Source organism: Protopterus annectens, chromosome 12.part0, assembly GCF_019279795.1.
Source record: "Protopterus annectens isolate FY-2018-M chromosome 12.part0, PAN1.0, whole genome shotgun sequence".
In the NCBI taxonomy this organism is placed as follows: Eukaryota; Metazoa; Chordata; order Ceratodontiformes; family Protopteridae; genus Protopterus; species Protopterus annectens.
In genome coordinates this window covers 957,801,553-957,826,629 of record NC_056746.1, presented here as the reverse complement: position 1 = coordinate 957,826,629, position 25,077 = coordinate 957,801,553, and the positions used below count along the sequence as shown (strand labels likewise).

Here is a 25,077-nt window from a genome sequence, read left to right as displayed (position 1 = left end):
TTGATATAATAGCCCTCATTATCTCAAAACCACAATTATCAAATGCTGTAATCAGCTGCTGATGAAAGGCAGTACCATCAAATACATTATTCGGGTATTTACAAACTCTAAGACCCTTTGGTACAATTTTTAATTCTAAACAATGTTTCAAATACGCATTGTCCATTTCAAGCATTTTGTATTTGTATAAAGAAAAATCCAAGTCATCTAACAATTGAGAATAAGTTCTACTAACACTATGTTTAAAAGTTTTCTTCCCAAAGTCATATTGAGCATTGAGAATGTCTCTCAGCTGTTGAAAAGTACCTGTATGCTCTCTAGCATTAGTTCCACAGTCCGAAAAGTTAATCCCATTTCGTGGATTTCGCGAACCTTCAGAAACTCGATTTACACTCTCAACACCAAATGTGGGAATCCATCAAGACTCTCTCTATCAGCTCTATCAAGTACATCTCTGTCACAAACCTCGTCGCCATTACTAGTATGCGCTCCTTCATGCGAAGCAGAGCGCCCTGCTGCTTCCTGGTTTCCTGGTACAGAACGCGTCGACAAAAGCGTAACCAACGGAGTCAGTTGGCCAATGAGCTTCCGAAGCTCTCCAATTTCGCTACCCTTGTTGTTACTGTCCATAGCCACAGAAACCTGTGATTCCTTTGAAAAAAGACAAATAACCACAAAAAGAAGGCAGGTGCACACACACACACACACACACACACACACACACACACACACACACACACACACACACACACACACACACACACACACACACAAGGCAAATTGTATTAGAAGCCAACAGAACACCAGGTCTTAATGACATGATTTCACTTAAGCCAGTGTTAAAGCTGAGGTCTGCTAAATTATAGTATTGTTATACCATTCCAGATAGATGTTAATATTACACTTTTAGAACAAAATGTCAAGACTTTAAAAATGGTTCATTTATATATATATACACACATATAAATATATTTTTTATTTTTATTTATGTTATTTATTATAGGGTATGATCTTCATGGTGGTATTAGGAAGCACAATTTGTGTATATATGTGTATGTGTTTTAATTGTTTTTTAATTAATTGATTTGATAAGTTTTGTCATTCGCTATCAGGAATTAGTTAATGTATTTAGGGTGAGTTCACCAGAGTGCTGTTATCTGATGAAGTCAAGGACGAAAACGTGTTGTGAATTTTCAGCGTTACTTGTATTAAACTGTTCGTGTCACAGTTCCTGGTTTTGGTGCTTTACTTTTGGTTATTAGTGAACGTTGGGCACCTGCCTTCTTTTTGTGGTTATTTATCTTTTATACCTACACAAGTTAATGTACAAATCAGACCCAGCCTACTGGTGTGTGTGTGTGTGTGTGTGTGTGTGTGTGTGTGTGTGTGTGTGTGTGTGTGTGTGTGTGTGTGTGTGTGTGTGTGTGTGTGTGTGTGTGTGTGTGTGTGTGTGTGTGTGTGTGTGTGTGTGTGTGTGTGTGTGTGTGTGTGTGTGTGTGTGTGTGTGTGTGTGTGTGTGGTACTTAATGGCCATTGTATAATCTTTTAAATCACTTTTCATTTCACTACCACTTAGGAGTACCTTTAACATAGTCCCATTCTCTTATTTCCTCTGGCCGCATGATATCCTTCCTCCAGAAGAGTGGAGGAGGTCCTGATGTCAAATATGCATATACCTGTCATGAAGCAGAGTCCTTCCATGATCCTCTGCAAGCTACTTCCAGACCACTACATGTGTGATTGCTAATTTTGTCATGATGTGGTGCACATGTTCTATATTGATTGTGTCAGTGCTTAATGCAATCTAATAAATGCACACATACTCACAATACTCCCAAATAGACACAGGGAGTTTGTTTTAAATGGCATAATAATGGCTATGATTTTATGTGATGTTGGCTGTTAGCTTAATGATGTCCTATGACCCTATGAGCATTTGACATGTCAATGTTACTGTCATAGACATGTGCTTTGTTGAGGTGTAGATGTATAGTATGCCTATAAGAGTATATTACAATCTGTGATGTCAGCTAATGTACTGATGGCCACTGATGCCATTTCATTACATGCTCCTTCTATAACAGCTGTAGTAGCATGCCTCCTGAGAACTGCTGACATGGTATGATAAATGTTTATGTATAATGTTGGCTTATTAAGATGTGTTGTAGTGGACTATTACCACTGTATTGGCACTGACTGTTCAGTCGGCGCAGACCTTGACCATGTTGGCTCCGAGATCTTCCTCGGAACCGACGCCTTTATTGTTGACTCCAATTTTGTCGGTTCCATCTTTGGTACCGGCAACCACTTCGGCACTGATCCCTGTGTCAGTGCAGACCATGACCTCGGCACCGATGACTTCTTCTGTGCAGACACCCATAGTCCAGTCTCTTTCGGCACCGTTGTTCTCGGTGCAGACTGGTGAAATGGGCACCGAGTTTGCCTCTTCTGTAGACAGGCCTGTTTCTCCCTCAGTCTCCGTGAGGTCCACTGGAAGCCTTTCCGAACATGATGTGTTGCATCTTGTGGATCAGGCACTCTTAGCCAGAGGTATCCCACTCCCCAGGAACTATCCTTCCTTGGGAGGTGATCACCCGTCTCCAAAGACCCCTTCTTATTCTCCTCCTTCATTACCTTTGAAGTCCATGGATATAGCACAGTCTTCCCCTTCTGCGGTTCCCTTTATGGATCTCAGTAAGGAACCACAGTTGCCTTTGTGGCAGGAAAGTTTTGCTATGACCTAGGATGTCAGTTGTGACATGCATAGTTTGCTGCTCGACAGCCATCCAGGGACTCTGGGTCAACAGGCTAAGCCACTTAGGGGAGGGGTGACCCCTGTCCTAGACATTCAGTCCTCTCCAGGTGGACCAGCCTTCCAACTGACGGAGAAGGCTTTCACTGCTGCTGGTGATACTGGACTGTCTATCCCCCCACCCTCCTCTGGTATACTGGTTTCACAAGTCACACCGAGCGGACACTGGGTGCAAGGGCCTCAGGACATATTCCTACAGGAAACCCCTTTTCCGCTGTCTTCCCCAGCTTCTCCAGCTGAGGAAGTCCACCGGAAACGTTTGTCTAAGAGGAAGCACATGGACTCCACAGAGGAGTCCCTCACTGAAGACACAGATTTTGATGAGGGGGAAGGATCCCCTTGGTCACACTCTGAGGTATCCTTTGGTGATATACTCAAAATCCTGAAACAGAGAGGTGACTGCCAGTTCTCTAATCCGACCTCGGAGGAGTTTGTGTTCCTGCAGGCCTTTCGTGCCTGTCCCCCTACCACTTGGGTTACTCCATCTGCCAATGAACTTGTCCGGCTTATCGTGCAGCATGCTTGGAAGGCTTCTAACACCATCAAAGCTATTCCCCAGAGGTCAGATAAGATTTTGTCCCCTCCTGCTACGGATCCCCATTGGTCAAAAGGTCTTCCTGTGGATGCATTGGTGGTGGCGGCCACAACAAAAAAGGATTTGGCAGAAGAAGAAAGCCAGACTGTCCATCCGCCTAACAAAGAGTCCCGGGCCCTAGACAGGATAGGGAAGTGCACCTTTGCATCAGTGACCTTTGCTATCAGGTCCCTGAATTATATGGCACACTTTACCAGGCTTCAAAGGGATCTGATTTCTGAGCTCTCTGAAACCTTGGCTGGTGCTGTATCTGATGAGGTCCGTAACAGAGTGGCCTCTCAGCTGACCACCATTGAGTCAATATATAACTCCTCTTTGCGACTGATATCGCACGCATCAGAAGGAGCAGCTAGAGCAGTGGGTTTAGCTGCGGTCTTGAGATGACTTGCCTGAATGCGCTTGTGCAATTTTGCGGAACCCTTTAAGGCTTCCTTTCTTAATGCTCCCATTGAGGGCTCCTCGTTGTTTGGACCCAAAGTTAAAAGCACACTGGCCAGATGTGAACAGGACAGTAAGACCCTTTCTGCCGTAGCTGTCCGTTATTCTTCCCCTTAACGTGCTTTCTCCAGAAACCAAAAGAGTGGGAAGATATGGTTCAGGAAATCTCAGGGTCATTTCCGTGACACACAGGCTGAGTTCTCCCCTAGAGGCAGAGGGGGAAACTCACAGGGAAGACGCTCCTTTCGGGGCAGAGGGGGTCTGTGTAACCAGTGTTCCAGGGATCCTTTCCCTGGCCAATCCTACCAGCACTCATGAAGAGCGGCCCAACTCCTTTCCTCTGGAGGTGGTTGGGGGATGTTTCTCCTTGTACCCTTCTGCCTGGCTAACCATCACCACTGATTCTTGGGTACAAAGGATTATAACCAGAGGTTATCATATCCCCTTCGATCTTTGTCCTGTCCCTTCAAAAAACTTCCTGGCGTTCCACCCAGTCAAAGGGAAGAAACAGCATTAGAGATAGAAAAGCTGCTAAGAAAGAGAGTCATCCAAATAGTCCCTCCAGACCAGATAGGATCCAGATTCTACTCAAGACTATTTTTGGTGCTAAAGAAAACCAGAGACTGGAGACCAATTTTGGATCTCAGTGTATTGAACAAGTTTGTGAGTGTGCAATACAGTCTATCCTCCCGCTTTTGGAAAAAGACAATTGGATGTGCTCTATAGATCTTCAAGATGGGTACTACCACATAAAAGTGGACAGGCCATCAAGAAGATTTCTGTGCTTCCATGCAGGAGCCAGTCACTACCAGTTCAGAGTACTGCCCTTCGGACTCTCTACAGCCTCCAGAGTGTTCACAAAGTGCATGGCAGTTGTCACAGCTCACTTGCGACTTCAAGGATTCCAGGTGTTTCCATACCTAGATGACTGGCTCATTTCTGCCCCCACCAGACATCTATTGGAAGAAGCCCTGGCATACTCTCTCCTCACTGCACAAAGGCTAGGCATAACCATAAACTGGCAAAAATCCAATCTCACACCATCTCAGTCGACGGAATTCATAGGGGTTATCTTGGACACCAAGAACTGAGGAGCTGCCATTCCAGAGCACAGAATTTTAAGGATAAAGTAACAACTGATTACAATCCTTTCAAGGGAGAAATCCACAGCTCACTCGGTTCTACAGCTGTTGAGTTCCATGACAACCTCCATCACCATTGTCCCCCTGGCCAGGTTTCACATGAGGCTTCTACAATGGCTACTGCTCAACCAATGGTATACCTTTCAGCATCCTCTTTCAGCCATGATTCAAGTAACCCACAGGTGCAAACAGGATTTAAATTGGTGGATGACACACAATCTGTCACAATGGTCTCGCCCTTTTCCCCCCCCCGGCAACCCAAGGCCACAGTGACCACGGACACCTCCCTGATGGGGTGGGGGAGCTATGTCAGGGACAGACAGCAAAGGCACTTGGTCCGAACTGGAGGCCCATCTGCATATAATTGTTCTAGAGCTGAGGGCGGTGCTTCTGGTTTTGCAATAATTCCATCCCCTGCTGCCGTCTGGGACAATTGTGATTCAATCAGACAACATGGCGGTGGTCTGGTACATCAACAAGCAAGGTGGAACCAAATCTTACCCCCTTTGTCGAGAGGCCATGAGGATATGGCAATGGGTGATGGCTACCAACCGTTTTCTTCTAGTAACACACATTCCAAGGAGTTCCAACATGATAGCAGACAGACTCAGCAGGTGTATTCTTCAACCTCACAATTCTTCCTTGAATCCCATGACAGTGGCGGAGATCTTCCACCACTGGGGATGTCCTTGCTGCGACCTCTTTGCATCCCTGACCAACTACAAATGCAGCAACTACTTTGCCCTGATTCCCACTCCGGGACAGTCTCCCAGGGATGCTCTAGTCCACGATTGGCCCTCAGGTCTTCTTTACGCATTCCCATCCTTTCCCCTCATTCCCCAATTTCTGAAGAAAGCCCATCGGTTGAAGAGCAAGGTGATCCTCATAGCACCATATTGGCCTCGACAGATTTGGTTCCCCTTCCTTTAGCCTCACCTACTAGATCGACCATGGATTCTCCATCCAACCCCGGAGTTGATCTCACATCCACAGAACCTGATTCATCCCAACTTGAACAGCCTGATGCTCACAGCTTGGCTACTCCAAGGAAGAATGATCTTTCTTTACTAGTTTGTGACATCCTCATTGCATCTCAAAAGTCTTCCACTAGAATTACTTATCTGAGCAATTGGAAAAGATTTACCTGTTGGCTGAAAGATAAACAAGTAGATCCCTTCTCAGCACCAGTGTCGATAATACTAGACTATCTGGCCGACCTTTTCCAATCGGGTCTATTGGCCTCTACCATTGGAGTTCATTTGGCTGCAATTTCTAATTTTCATGAGGGTGTCCAAGATTCCTCTCTTATGTCCCACAAATTGTGCAAGACCTTCATAAAAGGTGTGAATCATCTGAAGCCACCTTTTAGAGAACCTATTCAACCATGGGATTTATCATTAGTTCTACAAGCTCTGACAATGCCACCTTTCGAACCAGCCTCTTCTAGCGACCTCAAGCATTTGTCATGGAAAACCTTGTTTTTGGTCGCCATTACTTCTGCCAGATGTATTTCTGAGCTTCAAGCTTTATGTATCAGGAGTCCATACTTGATTTTTCATAGAGATAGAGTGTCTCTGAGAACTAATCCATCTTTTCTACCAAAAGTGATCTCTGAAATGTCCATTAATCAAACCATTGAATTGCCAGTTTTCTTTCCCAATCATTACGTTCCTCCCTCCTTCCCCTTCCTGTGGTTTCTAGTGGATCTCACCATCTGGTTCTCTTAGGTTATTTGACCACAGGTAGCCTCTACCTTCTTTGACTTGCAAACTCAATCTGAGGTAACAGGGAGAGGGGGATTGTGGGTAAGAGTTTAGCTTGAGAGTTTGAAGCTGACGCAAGCCTGGAAAATGGTCGGCTCGGTTCCGAGGTCGGAACCGATACCCATACGTAATGACTGAACGAGGATCAACAATACAGATGGAACTTTATGGTAAGACATAACTTCTTTTTATATGGCATCAGGCTGCTCAAACACATCTTTTTTCATGAAACACATATAGGCATATGTTGTGCAGCTGATGTAATTATGTGACACTGGTACAGTTTTATGACTGTGTGAAGAGTACCTGTTTGGCATGTGATGCATGACCAAGGTTTTAGTTAGATGTGTTTTCATAATTCATGTATTTCAATAAATGAGACATGTTAAGGGGAATACACAACTAAGTACATAGCTGTTTGTGGATGCCACCAGCCATACTCAACCAGAGAAAATAGACAATATGCTAGCTGACAGTATATCTCACACTTCAAACCCCCCCCCCCCCCCGTCACCATTGGCCATCAACCAAAGTATACATGCAAACATTACTCAGTTTTTCTTCTCAGGAGAGCAGCTTATCTGTGCATTCTCTATGGCTAATAACACAGAATTAGTGGGCTCTGGCAACATCCTTGGTTGCCTACAGACTGATTTAAAACCTGACCTAGCAGACACAGTTTTATCCCTAATTCAACACAGACTCCAGACAGCCTATGTTCTCGTAGAAGGGTGTACAGCTGCAGTCATCCATGATGCATGGAGTTACAGATCTATATGTCTGACTCTGCTCATCTATGAAGCAGACTAATGAGTCATCACGGACCTTATCAATCTCCCAACTGTGTACCACACCCGTGTTTGTTTGTTAAGGCTACATCATGTCTGTTACATTTGTCTGATGTCTTCAAGAAGGCCACCAAGGGCATGCATGAGGAAAACACTATCATCCTGCATACTTGACCTGGTCAAGTATTTGGCACAGATCCACACTCAGGTATTACAGAGAAAAAGTCTCAAGTGGGCATAAACACTTATGTCACCAAGTTGGTAGACAAATGGATCACATACGTGACAGATACTGTTAAAGTGAGTGAAGTCATCTCTGTCTAGAGTCCAGTGATCAGGTCTGTGCTAGGCCCTTTCCTGTTCATTATCTAAGTCTCAGAAGTCAAGACTAACTTACACATCCTTTGTCCAACCAGCTTTGTGGAGGACTGCAAATTGTGGACAATCATTGAATCCAAGATGTGTATTGGTATAATGCAGACAGTATTAATGCACACAAATGATTGTTGCCAGAGGCAGAGACACAACAGATGAACAAAAATCAAGAGGGGATTAATGCCTGTACAAAATCAAATACACAAGCTGATTACAATACAAACAGCACACACCTATCAGCTGACCAAGTGGTATGTGACATGTGTACTCAGGTAGATGGTATATGGAACATTCACCAACATGTGCCCACAGTGGTGACTAAGCCTTTGTACCACCCTGGTAGTCATTGTGGCCGTCTGCAGAATTGTGCAGAACTAGTTTGCCTATCATTTGAAAGACTGAATACTTATATGAGCAAACACTTTTTCCTGGTGTAAAAAAGGGAACACTTACTCACTCCGATGGAGCTTAGGAAGTTTGCACTGTAACTTCCAATGGGCAGAGCCTAAACCTTTTAACAGAACCAAATTATGTCCTCACATTTCAAACAAATATTCATATGTCTGGAACCACAGGGATTATGAAAGAAGTATAAATGGCAAACTCTTCAGCAGAAATGATTTTATAATGGTGCAGTATTCTTTATGTTCTAGGTCTTAAAACTGAATTTTATAAGTTACATTAAACACAGTAACTATTACATTTGTAATATTATGTAAACAATTTACAGTATCTCAGCAACCACTAAAGTTACATACATACATACATACTGTTAGCAGCAATTTATTCATCTCACTGAGAACTTTCATATGAGGTTAAGGAGTTCTGTCTGTGTTACTTGGTTTGAGATATTTAGAAAAATGTAAAAATAATATCTGTATAAATTAATATAATAAAAAAAGAAGTTATGTACTCACCCTTACATTCCATGTTTGTTGTCTAATGTTGTCCTCGGCTCCGACTTGGCCGCATATCAAAGCTCGAGAACTTCTACTGGCTCGAGGCTACAACCTATCCCAGGATGCCTAGCGGCTGTTCCCTAGATCTCGTTTGAGAGACTACTCCCTAGAGTATGCTAACATACAGAAAAAATTTTATGAAATATATTGGTCATAAAGGTAAAGAGGCAAGAAGGGAATCAGATCATATTTCCAATTGTAAAGTCGTCTAGATCCTCCAGGAGGGGGAATGGATTGGTGGGATGCAAGAATGAAGGCGAGATACTGGATAACAAACATGGAACGTTATGGTGAGTACATAACTTCTTTATGTTATGTTGTCCTATCTCACCTTCATTCTTGCTGGTTGGGACAGAGTCCCCCAGCACCTTTTTCTTGGGTGGCTCAAGGGAATGAACTCTTCAGGACAGTGGAACCAAAGGATGTAATGAGAGATAAAGGTGTGAGGATTAGCCCATGTAGCAGCAGCACAAATTGAATCCAGTGGGAGTCTAGATTGAAAGGCAATGGAAGTAGACACCACTCTAGTTGAATTTCCTTTAACTTTCCCTGGCGGTTCTTTATTATGAGAATTATAGACATAGGTGGTGGTCTCAGTAAGCCATTTGGGCAAAGTAACTTTTGAGACTGCCATGCCTTTTTTATTTTCTGAATAGGAAACAAACAACTGGTCTGACTTTCTGAAATCTTTGGTACTATGCATGTAAAAATGCAACTGTCTGCACATCCAGTTGGTGATGCTTATATTCTGCCTTGTTGCCATAGCGAAGGAAAAACACAGGCAAATCTATAGATTGGTTTAAATTCACTTCAGAGCAAACTTTTGGTAAGAAGGAAGGATTTGTTCTGAGGGAAACTCTATCTTTGTGGAAAATCAAATATGGAGGGCTTATAGACAAAGCTTGCAGCTCTGAAACTCTCCTAGTTGAAGTAATTGCTGTTAAAAAGACTGTTTTCCAAGGTAAAAATTTTAGTGAACAAGAGGATGCTGGTTCGAAGGGAGGAAAGAGCAAGGATGATAATACTAAATTTAGGTCCCATGGAGGAGGAGGTTCTCTTAAGGGTGGTCTTAATAGAAAAGTACACCTGAGGAAAGCTTTGCATAATCTATAGGACATTACATTAGATCCGAGGTCTCCCACATGATAATTTGATATGACGGCTAATTGTACTCATATAGTGGCTGCCACTGCCCCTTGATTAAAGACTTCTGTTAGAAGTTCCAAAATTGCAGGTATAGGGGCTGTAAAGGGATCTGTGTGTTTTTTGTCTGCCCAACAAGAGAACCTCCTCCATTTGCTTGCATAAAGTTTCCTAGTCGTCTTTTTGTGAGAGGAAACCAGAATGTGACATATTGCATGGGATCATTCTGGAAACCTGGCTAAGATTGGAAGTGGAGTAACCAAGCTGTCAGCTTCAGGCTCTGAAGAGTGGGATGGAGTGTTCCTGACTGATGCGTCAGAAGATCCGGCACTGGGCCAAGGATCCAAGGGTCCTCCTGAAGGTGGGGCCAAAGGAATGGGAACCATATCTGATGAGGCCAGTAAGGAGCAATGAGAATTAACGTGTGACTCAATGACTTTGAATCACCTTCAGAATCAATGGAGATGGGGGAAAAGCATAAAGAAGTCCCAGGGGACAATCATGGACGAGTGCATCCCTTGGTGACTCTCCCAGAGAGGAAATGAGGACAAAGTAGTTGTTGCATTTGGCATTGAATGGAGTGGCAAAAAGATCGCAGCAAGGCTGGCCCCATTTGTGAAACATTTGATGTTAAGTTGTCTATCTCGCCTTCATTCTTGCTGGATGGGTTCGGAGCCGACCTCGGCTCCGACTCGGCCACTCTAAAAGCTCGAGAGTTGGTTCCACCGGCTCGAGGCTCCCCTTATATCCCACAATGCTAGGCGAGAGTTACCTCAGATCTCGTTTGCCGCTACAGCTTCGAGGTTGGTTTTTCTACCGGTTCTTGGTAAGTACTATTTCTTGTTGAAATCAGTCTTTAAAAACCCCTTTAATTTATATATTTACTTAGTTTAGTGTAGTTTAAAAAAACCTTTTATTCCCTTCCAAAAATTTTCCGTTTTTTTCCCTTAAGAACCTTAGGTTCTTCCCTTGGGCCTATAGGCCTTTCCTTCCCTAGTGGAGTGTGTGTGCATTATTTTATTTTAAAATCCTAGTACTGCTTTTATTATAATTTAATTTGACAGGGTGTAACTAGTGTGTTTGTGTGCGTGTTTGTGTACACCTGTTCAAATAAAAATGTCCAAAGAAGCAAAGGTCTCAGTTCAAGAAGTGTGATGCGTGCTGTCAGAAAATGTCTCTGACAGGCGCTCACACTTCTTGTGTCTATTGTCTGGGGCCTTTGCACCTGCAGGACTCCTGTGCTGTGTGCCATGGCTTCAGCCCCAGGGTCCTGCAGGAAAGAAAGAATAAATTGATTCTCAGAGGCTTACTCAAGCCAGAGGATTCCCTGTCTGTTTCAACAGGGGAGCCCTCTAAGGCATCTAGGTCTTCGGCTCCGGCAACTGAGCCGAGACCTGGGTTTCTCAACCTCTGCCTTCATCGGCTCCGGCTGGAGCCGATAAGTCTCAGTCCAAAGTTTCTGTGGCCCCTCGGCTCGGCCGGGCCGAGGTAGTAAGTTCCGTGTCGGCTCCGACTAGACCTTCGGAGCCGACAACTAGGAAGAGGTCCAGGTCACCATCTCTTGGCTCCGTTCATTCGGCTCCAGGATCTCCCCTGCTGTCTGAGCGGGCCAAAGATCTCACTCCTCTAGGTCATCGAGGCTGTCGGATCATGACCTTCAGAGGGTAGTGAGTCGACTACTTAAGTCCGAGGCACTGGCCCAGATGCTTCACAGCCCGACTCATCAGTCGATGCCTGCCCGGTCCATCAACATATTCCTCCTTCGACTCTCTTGAGCTCGGGCCGGGTCGTGTCGGAACCGAGACTGTGATTGCGTCGGAGCCGATACAATTGTCTTCGGCTCCGTCGGCTCCGTTTTCTTCCTTGGAAGAATCTCGGTGCCGGACTTCCCTCGTCGGCTCCGAGGGTGAGTGGCATCGGACCCTTGTCCGACCCCCCTCTCCCTCTCGGTGCTTCGGCGCTGGTGAGTTCGGCTCCGACATTGGCCTCGGAGCCATCACTGTCGGTGCCGAGGGAGGTTCTTAGCTTCTCGGAGCGGGGACCTCTGGCTCTGCCTGACAGGGGTGCATTCGAGGTCATGCGGAGTGTGTTAGAGCCTGGCTCTACTCCACAGTCGGCTCCGTCCGCCCCTCCCTCTATGGTGCCTCAGGCTAAGTCGACTCACTCCCTCATCCCGGACCGCAGAGAGCCAGCTCCTCAGGAGCCCCTGTGGGATTTCATCCTCTTCGAGGCCTCTCCTGATTTGGCAGAAGAGCCCCTCGGAAGAGGAAGTGTAAGAGGAAACACATTGACTCACCTGAGTCCATCACGTCAGACACAGATTTGGATGATTCTGAGGGTTCCCCGTTCCCCTTCTGAAGATGTCTCATTTGCAGACATTCTGGAGATCCTGAAACAGAGGGAAATTGGCCAGCCCTCAACCCTTCGGAGGGCGAATCTGTGTATCTTGAGGCGTTGGCTCTCGTCCTTCCACCTCCTGGGTGTCCCCTTCGACCCCCTCATGCAGGTGGTTACTAAGAAAGTATGGGCAGCTACTGTTTCAGTGGACCCCCCTCCCAGCTGACCCTCCACGTTCATAACAGCTCCAGCAGACAAACAATTTTTAACAAAAGGAGTTTCTGTGGATGCTATGGTGGTAGCTGCTGCCACTAAGAAGGAGTTAGCTGATCCTTCAGTACCTGTCCATCCACCTAACAAGGAATCTAGGTCCATGGATAGGTGCGGAAGCGGATGTTCTCATCAGCGACATTTACCATCGTTAAGCTGAACTACCTGTGCCATTTTACTCGTCTTCCAAGGGACTTGATCAAGGAAGCGAGTGAAATGTTAAGGACCCTACAGCTGCGGGTTTCCAAGATAAGATGAACACGCAGCTGGCTACCCTAATTCCATAACCAACTCCTCCATGCGCCTTCTTTCTTACGCGGCTGATGGAGCGAGCAGAGCCGCAGGGACAGGTGTGGCCTTACGTAGGCATGCCTGGATGCGGCTATGCAATTTTGCGGACCCCTTCAAGACGTCTTTCACGAACTCCCCGTTTGATGGATCATCTCTCTTTGGTCCTCAAGTGAAAGAAACCTTGACTAGGTGCGAGACTGATGGCAAGACCCTTTCTGCCGTCGGAGTCCGTTTTTCTACTCCTTCCAGGCCTTACCCCAAAGGCCAGAAAGGTGGAAAGATGTGGTTCCGTAAACAATCTCAAGGGACTTCGCCTGACGCACAGAGTCGTTTTCCCACCAGAGGCAGAGGTGGGAATAACAATGGTAGACGTCGCCCTAGGGGCAGGGGGGGTCCGCAGAACCAGGGCAATCGGGAAGCCTTTCCTGACAAGCCTTTTCAGCATCCCTGAGGTGTTGCCCGACTGCCCATCTTCGGAGGCAGTCGGGGGAAGATTGTCACTGTACCCAGAAGCCTGGCTATCCCTGACTCAAGACAAATGGGTACAGTCCATCATTTCCGAAGGCTATTCTATCCCCTTTCTTCGCTTTCCAAATCAGTCAAAAAAATCCCTTCCAGATGTTCCACCCGCTCAAAGGGATCAAGCAGTTTTGGAAATTTCAAAACTGCTTGCAAAAAGAGCAATTCAGCCAGTTCCAGCAGACCAGCAAGGATCCGGAATCTACTCAAGGTTCTTTTTAGTTCCAAAGAAAACAGGGGACTGGAGACCAATTTTGGATCTCAGTGTCTTGAACAAATCAGTCAAGAAAACAAGATTTCGGATGGTCACGCTCCAATCCATCCTTCCCCTTTTGGGCAAAGGAAACTGGATGTGCTCTATAGACCTTCGGGATGCGTACTATCACATAAAGATGAACAGGCGCTCCAGAAGATTCCTCCGCTTCAGGCTGGGAACCAGTCATTTTCAGTTCAGGGCCCTGCCCTTTGGTCTCACCACTGCCCCGGTGTTTACCAAATGCATGGCAGTGGTAGCTTCTCACCTGAGGCGACAAGGATTCCAGGTGTTTCCATATTTGGACGACTGGCTCCTCACAGCTCCCACCAAGCATCTCCTTCTGATGGCCAGAGATTACACTTTTCACGTTTGTCAAAAGCTGGGTATTTCAATAAATTGCGAAAAGTCTGTTTTGTCGCCTTGTCGTACTATTACCTACATAGGCGCAAATCTAGATACAATAAACATGTCTGCAAGGCTAACACATCAGAGAATATCAGACATTCACAAATTGGTATCACTCCTTCTCAACAACAACAGAATCAAAGCCAGGTTAGTTCTAAAGGTGTTGGGAATTATGGCAGCGGCCATACCTCTGCTTCCATTAGCCAGATACCACATGCGGATCCTTCAGTGGATGCTTTTTACTCAATGGTCATACCAGGAACTTCCAATGTCTCACACCATTATGATCACGCAAGCGTGCAAAAAGCATCTCATGTGGTGGATGTCTTCCCCACAGCTCCTGTCGGAAGACCCTTTGTTCCACCTCCTCCGGTTGCTACTCTGACAACGGATGCCTCCCTGATCGGGTGGGGGGGGCATTATCAGGGCAGGACAGTCCAGGGCACATGGCAACCAAACGAATGCCACTTGCACATAAATGTTCTGGAGATGAGAGCAGTGCTTTTAGCGTTGCAAGCCCTTCAAGACTCTCTTCCCTTGGGAACAATTGCAATCCAGACAGACAATATGTCTGTAGTGTGGTACATCAACAAACAAGGCGGAACCAGATCATAACCCCTGTGTCGAGAAGCACTCAGACTGTGGCAATGGGCGATTTCTTCTCAGCGGTTTCTGATAGCAACGCACATCCCCGGGAAGTCCAATCATATTGCGGACAAGTTGAGCAGAGCTATACTCATGCCTCACGAGTGGTCTCTGAAAGACTCTGTAGTGAGAGAAATTTTTCTCAAGTGGGGTCAGCCTTGCTGCGATCTTTTTGCTACTCCGCAAAACAGCAAGTGCAGAGAATATTTCACTCTATTCCCTTTACCAGGCCAACCCAGCAGAGACGCTCTAGTCCAAGTTTGGTGCCGGGGACTTCTGTATGCATTTCCTCCTTTCCCACTGATCTCTCAAGTAATACAGAAAGCTATCGCTCAGAAGGCCTCATTGATCCTCATTGCTCCTTACTGGCCTCGACAAGTGTGGTTCCCCTTTCTACATCGTTTTCTCTTGGAGCGACCGTGGAATCTGGACCTAGTTCCAGATCTTTTGATCCATCAGTCGTGTCAGTTTCATCGCTCCCTCCCCTCTGAACCTCACTGCTTGGTTCCTCCAGTTCCAACCTTAGCCAGGCTTCCTCAATTATCTCACTCTGTTAGAGATATATTGATAGCTTCCCATAAATCTTCCACTCGAAAGATTTATTTGAGTAAGTGGAAACGCTTCACATATTGGGCTCAAGGAAAGGACATAGATCCTTTCACTGCTTCCATCCAACTAGTCCTTGATTTTCTAGCTGAACTCTTCCATGCAGGTTCATCTCCTCTACACTTAAAGTTCAATTGGCAGCTATTTCTAACTTTCATGTGGGTATTTCTGAATCTGCCCTAATGTCCCACAAACTCTGCAAAGCCTTTTTGAAAGGAGTTTTTCTTCTCAGACCTCCTATAAGAAATCCTCCTTCTCCTTGGGACCTAAATTTAGTTCTTGCTTCTTTGATTCTTCCCCTTCGAACCTGCAGTCTCCTGTTCTTTAAAATTATTATCATGGAAAACTCTTTTCTGGTAGCTATTACATCAGCTAGAAGAGTTTCAGAGCTTCAAGCACTCAGCTGTCGTCCTCCTTATCTTTTGTTTCATAAGGACAGAGTATCCTTACGAACTAACCCGTCCTTTTGCCTAAAGTGGTCTCGACATCAAATCTGAATCAAAGCATTGATCTACCAGTCTTTTTCCAGAATACTCCAATAGGTCTGAACAAAATTACACTGCCTGGATGTTCACCGTCAATTGAGGTACTACTTGGATAGAACTAAACAGTTCAGAAAATCTGATCAGCTGTTTGTCTCCTATGCGGAGAGCAGAAAGGGACTTTCAGTTTCAAAGGTATCATTATCCAGATGGCTAACATCATTGATTTCCCTTGTATATGAGATTAGACATCAAAAGCTACCTGATAAACCTAAGGCTCATTCCACCAGAGCTTTGGCTACTTCTTTAGCCTTCCAAGACAGACTGCCTGTTGACACCATTTGTGCAGCGGCTACTTGGGCTACTCCTCACACTTTCATTTCTCATTATAAGTTGGATTTAGCTTCCAGGCATAGAGCTAACTTTGGTTCCACTGTTCTCAGGAGTCTGTTCCGTTAGGCCACCCGGGACAAGGTGCTAGGGACGCGGTCCCATCCAGCAAGAATGAAGGCGAGATAGACAACTTAACATATAGAAGTTATGTTCTTACCATAACGTTCCATGTTAGTTGTCTTCTTCTCGCTTCTTCTTCGTCCCACCCTCCTTCCCCTGGCCTGGACAGACCTAGAGGAGTTGTGATTGTGACCTCTCTTTCTACCACCTCTTTTCTTAGACATATGCTATTATGCATATTTCCTGGTTCAGGATGTAGGTCACCCTTCTTTCTTCCTGTTGTTAGAGGTGGATTCTTTTTTACAGTTATTCTGTTACTATTATAAGCTGGGGTTAGCTTACAAACGAGATCTGAGGTAACTCTCGCCTAGCATTGTGGGATATAAGGGGAGCCTCGAGCCGGTGGAACCAACTCTCGAGCTTTTAGAGTGGCCGAGTCGGAGCCGAGGTCGGCTCCGAACCCATCCAGCAAGAAGAAGGTGAGAAGAAGACAACTAACATGGAACGTTATGGTAAGAACATAACTTCTATATTTGCAACTTCCTGATTCAGGGACCACTCGTGAGGCATGAGAATTGCTCTCCTTAGCATGTCTGCTATTACGTTGGATTTCCTTGGGATGTGTGTTGCCATCAGAAAGCGATGAGAAGAAATTGCCCATTGCCAAACTCTCTGGGCCTCTCGACATAGGGGATAGGATCTGATTCCCCACTGTTTGTTGATGTACCATACCACCGACATATTGTCTGTTTGAATAGCAGTAGTCCCCATGGGCAGAGAGTTCTGAAATGCTTGCAACACCAGAAGCACCACCCTCCTCTCTAGGACATTGATGTGCAAATGGTACTCATGATCTTTCCAAACCCCTTGGACAGTCTGTACCAGATAATGCCCTCCACCCTATCTGGGACGCGCCCATGGTTACTGTAGCAACAGGTTGGGGAAGTACAGTCTGCCCATCATTACCTGAGTGGACTGAAGCCACCATAGTAAGTCTGTCTTGTAGGCATCAGTAATAAGAATTTTGTGACACATGGGTAACTCCTATATGGACCATTGAGCAAAGAGTAGCCACTGTAATATCCGCATGTGTAGTCGTGCCAGTGGGACTAATGTTATCACCGCTGCCATTGAGTCTAAGACCATGAGAACATATTTTGCTTGTACTTTTTCTTCTTGAGTATGATAGATACTTAACTGCGTAGCATTTGTATTCTCTCTTAAGGCAATTTTGCTACCATGTCATTTGTGTTTAATTCTGCACCTATAAAGATAATATGCTGTGATGGCAACAAGGCAGATTTTTGTGTATTTATAGTAATGCTTGCTTCTGAGCAGAGATGGATGGTGGCGTCCCTCGCTCTGATTAGTAGGTGCTTGGTGGTGGCAGTCAGGAGCCAGTCATCTAAATATGGAAACAACTGATATTCTTGATGTCTCAGATGAACTATGACTACTGCCATGCATTTGGTAAACACTCTTGGAGCTGTAATGAGACCAAAGGGCATCGCTCTGAACTGATAATGACTGGCTCCCAGCCGGAAACATAGCAATCTTCTGGAGTGCCTGTCCATCTTTATGTGGCAGCATGCATCCTGAAGCTCTAAAGAGCACATCCAATTGTCTTGTTCCAAAAAAGGGAGTAAAGACTGCAGTGTTACCATCCAGAACTTTGCTTTCTTTACCGACATGTTTAGTCTGCTGAGATTGATGGTGTCGTCCATTGTTCTTCCCCCTCTGCCCTTGGGGGAAAGAGCACCATGAGCATCCAACAAGTCTCCTCTGGACTTCTCGAACCAAATTTTTCCGCTCTTTTGACCTTTAGGATAAGGTCTAGTAGGGGCGGAAAAACATACTCGGTTGGCCGACAGAGTCTTGCCATCTTGTTGGCTCCTGGTGAGAGTCTCTTTTACTTTCAGCCAGAACAAGGACGAGCCATCAAAAGGGGCATCAATAAAGGAAGATCTGAAGGGATCAGCAAACTCACAAAGGCGCATCCAAGAATGTCTCCTAAGAGCTATTCCTGTGCCTGCTGCCCTGCTTGCTCCATCGGCTGCGTAGAAGATGAGGCGCATGGAGGAGTTCATAATTGACGTTAAGGTTGCAAGCTGGGAATTTATCTTATCTGATAAACCCTGGGCTGTAGCACCTTGTAGGGCATCTCCTAGCTCTTTAAGAAGATCCCTCTGAAGTCAGGTGAAATGTCATAAGTAATTCAGCGACCATAGGGTAAAAGCTGCTGAGGAGAATATACGCTTCCTGTATCTGTCCATTGTATGAGACTCCTTGTTAGGTGGATGGGCAGATGCAGAAGTTTCAGCTAACTCCTTCTTTGCGATCGCTGCCACTACCATCGCATCTACTGGAACTCCCTTTGTTGAGTATTGTCTATCCTCTGAGGCCGTAATGAATTTGTTTGGCCTCCTCGGAACAGGGTCCACTGACGGAGAGTCCCACACCTTTCGACTTACAACACCCAGGATTGGGTCGAAGGGCGGAGACACCCAAGAGGTGGAGGGGCGAGAGCCAAATGCCTCCAGGTATGCTGACACATCCTCAAAAGGGGAGAGGGATTTCCAGCTGCCCCTCTGCTTAAGGATCTCTAAGATGTCTGAAAAAGAGACATCCTCAGAGGGTGACCGTGGGGGCCCTTCTGAATCCTCTAAGTCGGTATCAAAAGTGACAGACTCAGGGGAGTCTATGTGCTTCCTCTTCCACTGTCTCTTCCGAGGAACCTCCTCAGGGGGATGTTCCAGGGAGGCATCAGAAGCGGGGGTTTTACCCATTGGGGTTTCCTGGGGCACTGACTCTCTACTCTGGGGCTGATGGAGGGATTATAAAGCAGTAGACACTGGTCCTTTAGGGGAAGAGTAGCTGGAGCCAAAGGTGGAGCAGACAGTGGACAGCACACTCCTCATCACCTCGAAGGCACTGCAATCCTGGGCAGAGAGAGATTCCAGTCCCGAGGGGCCGGGACATCTCCTCGGCACCGAGAAGCGTGGCTCTGAGGCTGATGTGGGCACCGAACTCACCTGTGGCAAAGCGCCAAGTGGGAGAGTCAGTTCCGACAAGGATCCAACTCGACTCTCCCCCCTGGAGCCAACCATGGAGAGTCAGCCCCCTGATCCCTCGATGGAAGACAGCATCGATGAGATCGGAGCAGACAGAGCTGAGATATCTTGGGCTCCACCGGTTCCAGCACAACAACTTCCTGACCCTCTGGCTCCGAACTCGTCCGAGTCAGAGGAGGAATAGATGGCACCTGAGATACAGTGGTCAGCTCCATGTTCCAATGGGCTGGGCTTGAAAGAATTTGTGCGAGGGACTGCGTCTGCAGCTACCTCTTCACCACCCGCTCCACATCATCGTACGATAAACCTCTGGAGGACCAAGAGGAATGGGTTGATGACCTGTGACTGCCTGCCACAGACTGTAGTAAGGAAAATTGCGGCACCGAGTGTACTGGTTCCAGTGACAGTGACTGTCTCCTTTTTCAGCTCCACGACAGTTCCGAGGACTCAGATGGAACCAAGGGAAGGCCAGGTTTGTCGGAACCGATAACCTTCAGCTCCAAAGATACTTGTTCCTTATGACTGCTTGATGGCTGAGACACTGGAGCCGATGAACCTGACTTTTAGGCTTGTCCGATTTAGAGGCCTGATTACTTTCTTCAAAAGGGCCTTTCAACAAACCTCTTAAAATTAGTTTATTTTTTTCTTTCCTGTAGGACCCTCACACTAAAACCATGAGAAATGGAACATGAATCCTGCAGGTGGACTGCTCCTAAACAATACACACAACTTGTATGTCCATCCATTAGAGACATTTTCTGGGTGGGTGAATCGCACTTTTTAAACCCAGATTGTCTCGATTTCTTAGCAGACTCTTTAGACATTATAAAAGATACCAAAGGAAACCAACTACTAGCAACAACAATAACAATAACAGTATTGAAGCACAGGTAAAAGAGAGTTTTTTTGTTTTTTTTTAAACTAGGAGAGAAAAGGTGGGTGGAGGAGAAGTCTCTAAGTTAAACGACAGTCTCCTCCAATTCAAAGAGATGCCTCTAACTTAAATGGTGACTCCTAAGGAATGGGGAAGAAACCTTGTAAGAAAAAACAGTCTAAAGAGAAATAATCCTCTAAATTCTCTAAGGGGACAGAAGAAGAAAGGGGCCTTAAAGAGAAACAGTCGAAGAACACACCCAAGTAATGAAAACAACACACATGAGCCCACTACTTAGTAAGGGAAGATATTAATAGACTCTAACAAAACAGTTTTTGACAAAGATATAGAGAACAAAATGTATAATAAAAGTAATAACTAGCCTGAGCCAGTGAAGACAATCCCGATGCTTCAAGTGGCAAACGAGATCTGGGGAACAGCTGCTAAACATCCTGGGATAGGTTGTAGCCTCGAGCCAGTAGAAGTTCTCAAGCTTTGATACGCGACTGAGTCGGAGCCGAGGAGAGTGATTAACTAAAGTAGTTAGAAAAGAAGATAAAGGAGAAATTTGAAGAAGGAAATGGTTTAACAATTAAAAAAATCTCAGTGTACTTAGCTGAGAGCTGGCTTGACACATCTTTATGGCTACAAGGCAAAAGAGATCTGAGGTAACAGGCAGAGGAGCACTATGGGTAAAGCTTAACTCAAGAGTTTTTTGGCTGGCACGAGCTTGTTATAAGGCTGACTTGGTTCTGAGGATGGAACCGGCATCTCATCAGTAATGAATGAATGAAGATGAACAACAGAGATGGAACATTATGGTAAGAACAATGGTAAGAAATAACTTTTCTTTTCCACACATAAACCTGTCTCTTATTTTATTTATTTATGATGGACTTCTTTGAGGCAGTCACCAAAGCCATAGACGAGGACAAGGTGATTCACACCATCCCCCATTCTGGAATTATAGCTAAACTCACTAAACTAGGTATAAATCCTTACATCACAAGATGGGTTGCCAACTGGTTCACTGACATAACCCACACTATAAAAGTTGCAGACTCCAAATCTGACTTCAAACCAGTGACAAGTGGAGTACCACAGGATTCAGTCCTGGGACCGCTCCTGTTTGGTATCTACTTCTCTGAAGTACAGGCTAACACGGAAGGCCTTTGGCTAATGAAGTTTGCAGATGCCTGGAAACTAGGAGCTATAGCTGAGTCCCCAAATGATGTGGACATCCTACAGAAGGGCCTCACTGAGACAGATGCCTGGTGTCAGAGGCATGGCCTCAAGCTCAATGCCAAAAAGTAAAGTTATCATTCCCTTTGGTAAAAACTCTGTACCCATGAACTACCACATAAATGGCAGTTTACTTAACGCCAAATGTGTGATAAGAGACCTTGGGACCCAGGTGGACAGTAATCTCTCTTTTGATAATCACATTGTCTCAGTAGTCAGGAAATCCTTCTATGTAGCACACCTCATCACAAAAGGGTTCTCATCCAGGAAAAAAAGAGGTCCATTGTTCCTCTCTACTCGGCACTCATTAGACCCATTATAGAGTATAACGCCCCTTTTGGAATGTACCTCACAAGACATCTGCAGCAGCTGGAAAGGCCACAGAAGTACCTCACAAAGAGGATTACTGGCCTCAGAAAGATGCCCTACACTGACCATCTCAAAAAACTCCAACTTTGCTCTGTAGCATATTGCCTACTCCAAGGAGATCTCTGCCTAACATATAAAGCTATGTTAAACCCAGAGCTGTTGGACATGCTACACCTAAAGAAATCCCAATCCCTCCAAGCTACATGTGCTAGGGACCTAAACCTTGTCACCAGAATAAACAGGACATGCTGGAGGGATAGATTCCTGTCCCAGAGACTTCCTGTACTCTGGAGCAAGCTACCCATCTATGTCAAGCAAAATTCCTCATTAGCACTCTTCAAGAAGAATCTTGATGAGTGGATGGGAAATGGGAAATACACCCCGGGGATCACTTCTGTGGCTCTACTCGACGGGGGCACAGGAAATTAACTTTCTTGGGTGGCATATGCCAGGGAACCTTGTTGGCTAGGCTTACTTATGCCCTTGGGCCAATAGCCTAGTACCTACTTATGAACTTACGTATGTATATTTTTATGCATGTATGTCAGGAAAGCAGAGTATATGATTGTCCAAACAAACTCTCTATAAATGGCTGGTAAATTCTATTGTCGTCTGTTAACACCATAGTAAAACTTCAGGGCTACAGAGACAGGTTTAAGTTCACTTCACTAAAGCAACAGCTGCCTTTTTCCAGAAATATGTTGGCACAAGTCATTTGTGAGGCAGCTATCTGGACAAACTAGACATACAGTCCAGTAGCACAACAGAGTTTGCCACTTAGGTTTTGTAAGACATAGGCATTCCACCTCCTGCCTATATCTATAGCCAAATTACCTATTGCTTTAATATTCTACTAAGTATTATGAGTGACAATACAGCAGTAATACTTACTATGAGCACAGAAGAGATCTCTTAATAGAGATCTATTAATAGAAAAATCACTGTAACAGTAGATGTTTTAATACACAGATCAATGTATACAATCCTTCGTATCAGCCACATAGAACATGTATTTTATTTGCTTACAAGTCTGTAAACAGAGATGTTTGAGGGTAGGAACACCTTCCTAATTGCATCCCATAGTCTGTTTTTGTGCAGGGTTTGTTTACCTTAACCTTGTTTAAACTTACTTGCCAGGTTACACACACACACACACTCACACACACACACACACACACACACACACACACACACACACACACACACACACACACACACACACGCACGCACACACGCACACACACACACACACACACACACACACACACACACACACACACACACACACACACACACACACACACACTCTTTCCTGCTGATCCCTCTACTAATGTCTGCAGTATTTGGGGGGGGGGGTTGGGGAAGGCAACCAGCTCTGCTCTGGTTGCATTTAAAGCCCTAGAAGTCAAGCCAGATGAATTGGATAATATCCAAGCACTGTGAATCATACTACTGCACTTATCCTTTTATAAAATCCTGTACTCTTAATATGGGTACACAAGTGTACTTTTTCAAGATTCCATTTGGAAACCATACTTTTCTGTAGGACGGGCTGAAATGCAACGTTATGCAGTTTAGTGGGAGTCAGCAGGGGGTAATACATTTCAGGAAAGTAAGAAGAGCCGAAAAGGAGCACAATCTGACATTTACTATTTATGACAACACCTTAGTTAAATCATGCAACATAATGCAAAGGAAAAGTGCTAGCAAAAGAACCTTGGACATACCCACGGGAATGGACATGAAAGATGATGACATCATCCCTTTTTAAAAGGCACTGTTAAGGATGCATTTGAAACATTTTTCCAGTTCTGGCCACTGTACCAGAAAGAGAGAGCTAAAAAATACCAAGCTGTTAAAGTTCAGTGGGTGGATTGTGTGAGGAAAGACATCACTCTTGACAAGCATGTCCTAAGAGATAAAGAAACAGAAGAGAGTAATATAAGGATGTATTGCTTTGCCAAAGGCACATGTAGAAATAATTGACCTTGAGAAGAAAGAGGGGATCGGTTAGTCAGATGGCATCTCAAAGAAGGTGTGATTCAAGTCTGTGTTTACAAACACAGTGCTTGGCCCTCTGGAACATGTTGCTAGAGGAAATTTTGGATTCTGTTTTAACAACTATGGGTGCCTGAGATAGCTAGAAAAAATATTTTGTTAACCAGGTAAGCCCACTGGACAACATATGTCAATATTTAGGAGCAACCTGGGAGGAATGTCTGATTAAGTGACTTGCACTGAGACACACACTAAGTAAATTTAGGCTGTAAGAATCAAATCCATGAATGTGGCAGGGTCTATGCCTATTAGCACTTAGTCTCAAACCTCTGTACCCATCTGCCAATAGAGGACTATGGAGGAAACTGCAGTACAAGGAGCTGCAGTACCTAGGCATTATCAGTAGACCATACATCTTCTGCTGGCATCTCAATATTTCATGTGTCATGGACTGTGTTTTTTGCTTAACTTGCACATTTTCTGTTTTTCTTTGTTTAAAAATGTTTAAAAGCCTTATGGTTAAAGGTAATTCTGAGCTGGCAAAATAAGTGTAAGTAAGATAACATCTACTGTACAATCTCTAATTGTCAGCCTCATGCTAATTAGTTACAGTGTAGCATTAAACAGTCTTTCTTTTGGGGTTTTAGAAGAGGTTGCAATTTATACAAAAATCTGATTTAAAAATGTTTCTCTTACAATCGATGGTTTAACTCCTGTATTCTTACAGTTATTTATTGTTACAGATTCAGATATAGTTTCAACTACAACTGGAAATGAATTCACTATTATGGAGATAGATGCTTGGGAAACCAGAAGTGAGAGCATAGACACAGTTTACGAGAAGTTTAGTACAGAGTTAACTAGAAAATTCCAGGTAGTGTTTTATCTTAAAACTGTAAATATGTTAATTGTATTATATCTTTCCATTCTGACATATATTTACAGAACGTTTGAGTCATAAGAATAACAGGACTTGAAACTGCCTGGTTCATTCTCAGAGACATTCATAGCCTGTTTAAAAAAACATTCATATTAATGGCAGAGTTATAATTTTTTTTTTCTGTTTTGCATTATAACATTAGTTACTGTTTGGGCTGCAGATCTTTGGAGCTGTCTTGCTATAGAGCTCAGTAGAAGTGCTTATCTAATTGTTTTATGTTTTGAGTTCAGATCTCTGTTCAGTAGAGATCTCACCTCATCAGTGATGTATGAGGGACTTCTTTAATTGGAAAAAAATGTTGCTG

The 25,077-nt window shown here is 44.8% G+C and overlaps 1 protein-coding gene across 1 annotated transcript in view; it reads left to right on the top strand.

The window, feature by feature from the left end:
- SYCP2 (synaptonemal complex protein 2) overlaps window positions 1-25,077 on the top strand; it is a 2,578,701-nt gene that overhangs the window by 1,696,131 nt on the left and 857,493 nt on the right. Inside the window, exon 11 of the mRNA XM_044088976.1 lies at window positions 24,577-24,707. Within this exon, the coding sequence (XP_043944911.1) occupies window positions 24,577-24,707 (131 nt within the window). The remainder of the gene's footprint in view (window positions 1-24,576; window positions 24,708-25,077) is intronic.